The sequence below is a fragment of the Sinocyclocheilus anshuiensis genome, unplaced genomic scaffold, assembly GCF_001515605.1.
Source record: "Sinocyclocheilus anshuiensis isolate Anshui unplaced genomic scaffold, SAMN03320099.WGS_v1.1 scaffold1, whole genome shotgun sequence".
NCBI lineage: Eukaryota > Metazoa > Chordata > Actinopteri > Cypriniformes > Cyprinidae > Sinocyclocheilus > Sinocyclocheilus anshuiensis.
Window position 1 is genome coordinate 100375 of NW_015539843.1, and position 10512 is coordinate 110886.

At 34.6% G+C, this 10512-nt stretch overlaps 1 protein-coding gene across 1 annotated transcript in view; it reads left to right on the forward strand.

The window, feature by feature from the left end:
* LOC107684511 (peripheral-type benzodiazepine receptor-associated protein 1-like) overlaps positions 1 to 10512 on the forward strand; it is a 113209-nt gene that overhangs the window by 84680 nt on the left and 18017 nt on the right. Inside the window, exons 5-6 of the mRNA XM_016480783.1 lie at positions 1886 to 1975; positions 9959 to 10081. Coding sequence (XP_016336269.1) covers positions 1886 to 1975; positions 9959 to 10081 — 213 coding nt within the window. The remainder of the gene's footprint in view (positions 1 to 1885; positions 1976 to 9958; positions 10082 to 10512) is intronic.

Sequence of the window (10512 nt, forward strand, 5' to 3'; positions counted from 1 at the left end):
AGAAAATCGCAACTTTTCATTTTCCGTTGGTCTTAGTACACGATGTAACTACAGAAGTGTCAAGTTTTAAATAGGAAAAATATAGAAACTCTTTGGTCATTTTTGAGCGAGATGGTAACGGTCTTCTTCAGATTCAATTATCTATGCTAAGCTACAGCTAAAAGTGCTACCGTCAGACCCGGAGATCGGCTGAATGGATTCGAAAATGGTAAAACTCAAATGTTTAACTCTAGGGGAGTTGGAAAATGAGCCTATTTTCAAAAATAGTGGCGTGTTCCTTTAAGCTGTTTAGGATGGGGGTTTGGTTAGGGGGCGTATGCAAGTTTCCTGCAGCATTCAAGATTAACCAATCATTTGAGAAGTTAACCTAATTATACAGAGCTATTTAAAGGTGTACAGATGATTCAATCATAAAAACCAGCATGCTGTCTAATGTGCTGTGTGCTACTCTCCTCTCTTGGGTAGTGCCTCATCAGCATTACTTTCTTGTACTTCTCAGCCTTGCTTCCTCTCTCTGTCTGTCTCTCTCAATTATATTTTGATTTCAGTTTAGTGTGCTTCATTGGTATGACAATACAATGCAAAATCTGTGAAATAATAGTAAAATATGATAATGTGAAGAATATAAAGAATATAAACAAATCAAAATTAAATTAAATTAAATTGTAGTAAAATAAATTAAATTCCGTAGGTCCATGATTTTTTTTTTATTTTTTAAATGTTTATTTATAAAAAATAAAATAAAAGTAGTATTCGTGTTTATTAAAATAATTGTTTGGCAGTAAAGTACATTAAATTCCAAAATAATTGTAAATATATATATTGAAAGAAGAGTGTAACGTCCACCAAGGTTGTCACACTGATCAATAAAACATTAACAAAAGTAGTATTGTTGTGATTTAAAATAAATGTTTGCTATTTAACATATAAATGTAATTTATTCCTGTGATGGCAAAATTGAATTTTCAGTAGCCATTATTCCAGTCTTCAGTGTCACATGATCCTTCAGAAATTATTCTAATATGCTGATTTGCTGCTCAAGAAACAGTTGTAAAAAAAATTCTGGATTCTGTTATGAATACAAAATTAATATAAATAATAAAAAAAAAAAATATATATATATATATAGTGTGTGTGTGTGTAGATAGATAGATAGATCAGTTGATCAGTTTAATGTATCCGTGCTAAATAAGAAATTTTTCAAAAAAAATGTTTTCAATTTTTTTTTCAAAATGTATTTACAATAATCAAACATTTATACATTTATCAAAAAGGAATAAATTACAAAGGTAGCATTAACTGAAGTCAATATGCACTTACTGTGAACAGTTAATTGGAGCATTTTATTCCACAGGATAAAAATATCTTAATAACAGTGAATCAAAATGTAATAATTTCCTCTTCCTCTGAAACAACTTTTCTTTTCCATTGATGTCACTTAGGCCATGCTGATTTAGTGATGGACTCTCTTTCGTTCTTTTTCTCCTTGTCTATGTAGACTATTCTAGACGTGTTGTGTGGAGACAGCATGATTTCTGTTGACTACTGATCTCTGTACTGAAGTTCAAACCCTCAGTGTCAGTCTGGCTAAGACAGATGGGCTGCAACGTCTCTCTCTCTCTCTCTGTCTTACTGTCTTCACTCACTCACTCTCTCCCTGTCTCGCTCGCCTCAAAATGAATAATGCATTGACTAACACTAGCTGTGTTAGAAACTCTCTGCTCTTACCAGGAATACACCCTGCCGTCTAAACGTGTGTTTATCAGTGTGTGCCTGTGAGTACTTCTGCTAGACTCAAGCGTGTTTGAAAATGTGTGCCACAAAACTGAGAATCTAACCTTTCTGTGTTGTGTGTGTGTGTGTGTGTGTGTGTGTGTGTTGACAGGAGAGTGAGCTTCAGCATGTTCTGCAGGAGAAAGCACGTCTGAATCTCCGCTTGTTCAATGATATCCAGAAGGCAGCAAAGTATGAGCAGGTAAGCAGTCTGTCTCATTGTGGCTTACGGCTAGATAGTAAACCCTCATCGTCTACTCACTCACACACGCACAATGGCATTGTAATCCGCTCGTGCTATCATTTGTTCCCTGGTGGAGAGCACTAATGGTGTTTTTGCCACTTGAGTGGAACTGGAGGATTGTTCCTCATAAAGCTGGGGCCCTTGAGCCGCCCGGCACACATTTCAGCGTCCTCTAACTCAATCTGGCGAGTCCCTCTGCCACGCTGGAGTACAGCAGTGACCACCCACTCACTCGTGAGATTGATGAGTTCATCTTTGAATGGCTGTATCGATGCACACTCTATGAGTATGGAGGATTTGTGCAAAGATATAAATGTCATGGCGATTTTGGTTTATGCTAAAGGAGAGAAACTGGAATAAGGTTTGACTTGAGCGTAAATAAATCACAGTTACACATACATCTGCTAAGCTCAGTAATGTTTCAGCAAAGATAGTATTAAGAAGAGATTAGATGGTCTTACACAACATTTCGACAGTAACTTCAACTGGTAACTGCAACTTCTCAGAAATATGCAAGGAAAAGCTTCTTTTTTTGTCATACGAAAAAATCTACCATTCAAAAGTTTGTGGTCATTAAGATTTTTTCATTGTGGTGGTGAAAGAAATTAATACTTTTCTAAATTAATACTACTAATTAATTTAAAAAATCATCAGGGACGCATTATATTTCTCAAAAGTGACAGTAAAGGCATTTATAATGTTTCAAATAATGCTGTTTTTTTGAACTTTCTTTTCATCAAAGTATCCAGAAAAAAAATGCATCATGATTTCCACAAAAATATTATGCAGCACAACTTTTTTCAACTGATTATAATAGTAAATATTTATTGAGCACCAAATCTGGAATAAATTATATTTTAAAATATTTTCTATTTTAAACTCTAATAATATTTCATAATTTTACAGTTTTACTATATTTTTGATCAAATAAAAACAGAGTTGGTGAGCATAGTATTCTTTAAAAAAAATGAAAACGTCTTACTTATCCCTAATCTCAGCCTCAGACGTCACACCCACGGACCATTGGCTGAACGTCTGATGCATATGGCACACGAAATTGGAAATGCTTCAGGAGTTTCTAAGTCGTCATCTGATTGGTTGAATTCTACAGGATTTTCAGGAGACGTGTGTGTCGCGTTCTTTAATGTTCCGCCTAGAAACAAAGATGCCGTGATGCCAAACCCTCTCATGAAAGAAGAAAGCCATTGTGTTTACAACTGTAACAAAGAGCATTTATCAGGATCAACTAAATGCTAGGTTTTCAAAAGTATGTGAAATATGTAAAATACTTTATAAATACTTTAAAATACTTCCAAGAGTTTTACACACCGGTCTGTTATTCTGGGGACATTTCCATTACCCCTAAACATGATGTGGCACAAAACAAAACATGAGTCATATGGCCTCTTGGGCGGTCCTTGACCATTCAAAGCGGCCATGGTTCCCAGACCTTCTGCCGTCAGTTTGAAGGACTGGCTACACAAAGACTTTTGAATGGTAATGGCAGTGTTGATGTATTTTTTACATTAGTAAAGTACACTTTTTTGGCCTGCAATAATAATTTGTAGCCAGTAAATTATCTGAGTTCACTCTCCATTGGCCATAAGCTCATTGTGGATCCTGAGTACCTGTTAGCAATAAGAAGGTTTTGCAGATAGTACTTTAATATATGACTTTTAACAGGCAAAGAGTCTGTGCTAAAGCACAACATTATTTAACATCTTAAATACCATGAATAGTGACTGAGCTGAGATGAGCTGTGCTCCTTCTTGAATCCTGTATGCAGACAAGTTAATCCTTTACAGATGTCTCTTTCCATGTGTTTAGAATGGATCTGTAGTGGTATGAGCAGCCGTATTGTACCTTGTCAGATAATGTATCTGCATTTTATATTATAATATTATAATATTACTGAGTAATATTAGGTTTAAATTTGATGTACTGTACATTGATGCACTACTGTAGTTTTTGTTAATATTTTGAAATACATTTTATTTTTATACTTTATCTTTTCACTTTATTTCAGTTACATTTTTATTAATTTTGTTGTATGTTTTGTCATTTTCATTAGTTTTTAGTTTTTTTTTACATTATGATTTTAAGTTATTGAGTTGAGTTTTTATTATTTTTATTAGTTATTAGTTTGTGTTGATTTAGTTTTAATTACTTAATAGTACTTTTAAGAAAATCTAAACCAAAAATGAGAAATGTTGCTTTGGCAACTACAAGAAATAAAATAACTTTACTTTTTTTTTTATTTTTTTTATTACCGTTCATTTTGTTTCTAATAACGAAAATGTTTTAGTTTTAGGTAACAATAATAACCCAGTTTCGAGTCCTTCAGCAGTTTTTTATCTAGAATAGTGCAGTATTCAGATACACAGTGTTCATGTTTTGGTTTATAATAGAATGCCAGAAAGCACTGGAGCTTTCCTGAGTCAGAGGGCACATTTCTGCTTCTTTTTATCTCTTGGTATTACTATATTTTGGGGGTTTTCTAATCCACCATTTGTATGTGTCTACTTTGTATAGTCTATGTGTCTGTGTGTTGGTCCTTAAGGGGTAAAAATTTAATTTCCTGGATAGTGAAGTTGATATCGCTTGTGATGTTGATCTTAAGATGAGGGTCTTGTGTGTGTGTAGCCATGGAAAAGCAATTTCCTGAAGGACCGGATTATGACAGCGTCAAGAAACATTGTTGAACAAGACATTGTAAGTCAGTTTGTGGCATGTATTTTTGTGTGTAACACAACATAACTATTGAAGACTTTTCTTAGAGGGTCTGTCATATCTGAAGAGTGGATATGAAGAAGTGCTGCTCTCTGGAACTGGCAGATATTACATTCTTGTAATAGCTGAATTTTATTTAAAAAACATGATTGGATTCATGCTTGAGCAGCAGCATGTTTACAAGTGCTGGTTTGTCACAGCACTGATGGACCATAGCTGCCATCAAAGAGACATATATTACTCACATAAACAGCACAACATATCACTTATGTTCTTGTTACCAAACACTGCACTTTCTGAACCAAAAACACCTGTGCCATAAATGTCATTCCTCATTAATATGCTCTAGTGCTGGTGGTTAAGAACTGATCTGTAAATATAAAATGTTTTGCTCACAAATTTTTGGGGGGGTTCAGTTATTATCATTTATTATTGATACTTAGTCATTAACACTGGTTCTTATTATTTATTTATTCATTGTTCTTTGATGAAAAAAAAATTTAAAAGAAAGGCATTTATTTTAAATTGAAAAATTTTATAACTTTATAAAATATGAATGCACTTACTTTTTTTTTTTTTACATTTTATTTTAGTCCAAACTTTTGAATGGAAGTGTATCGTGGTTTCCACAAAAATATTAAGCAGCAAAACTGTTTTCAACATTGATAATAAGAAATGTTTTCTGAGCAGGAAATCAGAATATTAGCATGATTTCTGAAGGATTATGTGACACTGAAGACTGGAGTAATGATGCTGAAAATTCAGCTTTGCATCACAGGAATAAATTAGCAAATATATTCAAATATAAAACAGCAAATCATATAATACAGCAGCACGTAGGCATTGGGCTCCATTGCTTATGTCTTCTAATGCTGCACCTGTGAACTATAATCGTCTACTTTGGTCTTCCTTCGATGTGCATTTTTCTGATCTCCCCTAGTTCTGTCTCACACCTGCAAGTGTGATCTGTTATCTCAGATTTATGCCTGCTAGCATCAGCACCCCTGTAGCCTGCTTATAGTTAATCTTTTAGTCATGTCTGTGTCAGTGTTTAGTTGGAGGCACATCTTGGCATCCCATCCTGGCAGAGCAGTGTCCTCCTGCTGAGCTGTTTGAAGGTAGGCCGCATCCAAAATGTCTTGAGTAGGTGTGTTGTCAAACGCTGTTGCAAAACAGGATCCCTACTCCCTCATTAGTCATTTATGAATGCAGTACCTATGAGGACGATAGCAATACAGAAGAAGGGAAAGGCAAGAGAAAGAAAAGACAGAATAAATAAAGGAACCCCAGTAATTCTAATTCATCAGAAAGTCTATAAGTGTATTTATTTAGAAGGAATACAGTATAACGCTTCCCATCGTTTATGGTTTATGAGTTCTAGTAGTATACTGTATGCATTTGTCTTGCTTAAAGGGATATTTTATCCAAAATTAAATTCTGTCATCATTTACTCACCCTCAAGTTGTTTCAAACCTGTATGAGTTTCTTTTTTCTGTTGAGCTCAAAGGAAGATATTTTGAAGAATGTTGGTAAGCAAACAGTTGACGGTAGCCATTGACTTCCATAGAATCGAAAAAATACAATGGAAGTCAATGGCTACCATCTACTGTTTGGTTACCAAAATTCTTCAGAATATCATCATTGGTGTTCAACAGAAGAAAGAAACACATACAGAAGTACAACTCATTATAGTATAACTTGGGAGGAAATGACAGTAAATCCCCGCAGCTGTGTTTCAACATCTAGCGAAAAACCTTCCCAGAATAGTGGAAGCAGGGAGGCACAATTTTTCTCTCCTATCTATTAATTTAAAATACATTAAAAATGCAGTTCATACATACAGTGACTTTAATATATATCTTCTAATCAAATTAATTTTTTTGAATTAAACTTCATTTTGATATTGTTTAAGGAGGTATAAAATAAAAAATAGTATAGTGTATGTACAGCCTGCAAAGTTTCAATCAGGCTTTATATTGGGACTATAGCACTAACAGCTCCTTACAGTATACGATGCTAAACTGAGAACAGTTAATGGTGTGACGTCTCTGAGTCATGTGAGCCTGCTTTTGCTTGAAAAGAACTGTCCTTCATGCATCACTTATTTTGTGAGTTTACCCCCCACTCCCCCCACCATCTCAAACAGAGTTACAGAGTGAGACATCATTGAATCTACAGCTCTGTCCCAGCGCTCAGAATGGTAGTCATTAAGATGGCAGCTGTTCCATCTACACAACTTGTGTCTATCCAGTCTGTTTGTGGCTCAGCATCACTGGATAGCAGAGGAGGACCATTAAAGATGAGTGTCTTCAATGTTTTTTAGAACAAAGACCCTTTGGTACGCAGAGAGGTTGCCAGAGAATTAACCGTTTTATTTCACACCTGGCCTATAATAACATGCGTACTTGTATTAATGACATATCTTGGTATGAAGCTTACACTGAAAAGCCATTCAAATCTGTTCCTTGCTAATGGAATGATCTTCCTAACCTTGTCCGGACAGCCGAGTCCCTAACAATATTCCAGAAACAGTTGAAAACTCATCTCTTCCATTAGCACTTAACTGCATACTGCGGACTCTTTTATTTTAAATAAAATGCTCTTACTACTTTCTAATACCTACCTATTATAGCTTGTACTATTTCAGACAATGTTTGAAACTTCGTATATCACAAAATATGTTGTGAACATTTTTTTAACACTTTTATGACAAGAAACCTTGATTATAACTTCTTCTTTGGTAATATTAATGTTGTGTTTTTTTAATGTAACTACAGTTTTGTGTTTCAAAAAAATTAATTGTGATCAAATAGTAATTAATTATTCCCCTGGTAAAGACCACTGATTTAAGACATTGCAGTTAAATGTTTTTTATTTTATTTTATTTATGAAAAAAATTAATAAAAACTATATAGACATTTAAAAAAAAACTAATACAAATATAAAAAATATTAAAACTTTAATTAAAGTGAAAACACAAAATATAAAAATGTAAATAAAAATAAAAACTACTTTAAAATATTAATAAAAACTATATCTCAATGATACTAAAATAACACTCCAATTCCTAAGTGTACATAAGGCCATGCGTCTGACTGAGTTACTGAATAAATTGGTTTTCTCCATTAAAAATCATTTTTCATTTAGGACTAGGCTTAATCTGTGTCTCTGTAGTTTTCTCTTGCGTTTAGAATGAATATTCCCCCTAAAGTATGCAAATGTTGGCAATGTGAATTAGACTGCCTTATAAACAGGGTACACAATGCCTTAAACAAATAAAGCAGCATTCACAGCACATGTTATGTAAAGCTGAAAATAACAAAGCAGGAGCTTGATCAGATATAGTTGAATCGTGAAATTATACATTTTCACATTATTGGTTAATATCATTTTTTACCTCCCCATAAGGCCTTGGTTATGCCAGAAGTAGTTATTTTCAAAGGTGGAAAAAGTTGTTAAATTTTCATATTAAACGAGTATTTAAAAAAAGGATTTTGCATTCCACCATCATAATATGTCACAGTAGTAACAAAAAAACAAGTATGGCCTAACCTTGACATCATGCTCTCTTTAATTTGTACATGAAGGTCATTTACACACCACCACCATCATCACTATCCAACAACATGCTGCTTGAATGTCATAAGAATCAACAATACAAGTGTAATTGTTCAAACATATTTCCTCTAGAACAAGCGTGTTCAGCTGTAATTGCTGTTGCAGTGGGTGTTCAGGTCAGGTTGCAGATAAGAGATGAGTGTCAGACTGGACAGGCGTGGAGTGTGAGTACTGCCGCTGTCTCTGACAGCTCAGCTTTTTATCATGACTGACGCTGCGATCGATAGAGGACATCAACCCCTCTGCTCTTGCTCTCTAAAAACACGACTCTCACCCCAGAGCAGAGTGCTGACTACACATACTCCATATATCGCATATCAGTGGATAATGACAAACAGAGTATGTCATTTTCAATTGATCAGGGTATTTAATGGCATAATTGAATCCTTTGAAGAAACCTCTTATATATTCTGAGGTAACAATGGAGCAGATGTGCCTGGAGCCTCTAGAGCTGCCCTCTCAGACCTTGCTGTTTATGAAAGCATGCTGGATGTTGTGAACTATGAAAAGCTTATGAAAGCTTCACCTATTAGCCTTGTGGCCACATGGGTCCAGATGGTCTTATTCATACATGATTTTCCTCTACACTACTACAGAACCAAAGACAACCACCACAGAAAGTTTGACACTCATAACTACTGGTTTAAACTCTCACCTTAAAGGGATAATTCACCGAAAAATGAAAATTTGATGTTTATCTGCATCTTGGGCATCCAAGATGTAGGTGACTTTGCTTCTTCAGTAGAACACAAACAGAGATTTTTAACTTAAACCGTTGCAGTCTGTCAGCCATATAATGGAAGTGAATGGGAATCACGGCTTTGAGAGTTAAAAAAACATACACAAACAAAACCAAATTAAACCCTGCGGCTCGTGACGATACATTGATGTGTAAAGACACAAAACGATCGGTCTGTGCAAGAAACTGAACAGTATTTATATCATTTTTTACCTCTGATTTTCACCGCAATGTCAATTTCAAACTGTCTGTCCTGAGCGCGTTCTTCCTAACAGCCGGCGCGTGATGTCACGAGCCACAGGGTTTAATTTGGTTTTGTTTGTGTATGTTTTTTTTATTCTCAAAGCCGTGATTCCCATCCACTTACATTATATGGCTGACAGACTGCAACGGTTTGAGTTAAAAATCTCCATTTGTGTTCTACTGAAGAAACAAAGTCACTTACATCTTGGATGCCCTGGGGTAAGCAGATAAACATCAAATGTTCATTTTTGGGTGAACTATCCCTTTAATAGTTGGTATGAAGTAAATTAAGTAAACTTTTTTTGTTTTATCCTTGTGACATTAATGAAATAAAATCATACTTCATTTTTTAATAAATGTGGCCTAAAGAGACAGAGAACAGGGAATTATGGGCGAATGGGACCTAGAAATGTGTCATTTGTATGAGTACCAGTGTGTCAAACATGTGCGCAAACCATTAGGCCGTGTGTTTTTGTAATCTAAAAACCTAAAATGTTTTTTTTTGGCAGAATAGAATGAGCTTTTACCTTTCTAACAGGTCAGAGGGCAAACAGTGTAAGACTGAAGACGTTTTTGATTCATCTCTGTCTCTCTCTCTCTCTCTTTATCAGGTGAAAAGCGAGTATGAACAGCTGCAGGAGGCTCTGTACACTGTGACAGTGCAGAGAGATTGTGCTCTGTTGGAGAGGACTGAGCTCCAAGGCAAACTGGAGAACCTAGAGCAGGTGCTGAAGGTGAGAACCCGCCGGACGTGTCAGTGTAAATCACATAATTGAAGGAAAAATATAAGTTATGGAAAAAGAAAATTAAGCCTGTGTTTGGACATTTTTTCTACAATGCTTTACATTTGCATTGTAAGATTATTTTCATGACTATCAAATAAAGTATTACGTTAAGAAAACATATTATTAAAAATATCTATCTAATGTCTGTCTGTATATCTATCTATCTATCTATCTATAGTGATATATAAATATTTCCTAAATAATACAACTAAATAATTACAGTATTGAAAATTACCTTTTTTCAAATTATATTAATAAGAATTTTGTCTGTGCATAATTGTCATAAAAATAATGTCACAATATAAAACTCTTAATGGCTTTAAGGGATAGTTCACCCAAAAATGAAAATTTTATGTTTATCTGCTTACCCCCAGGGCATC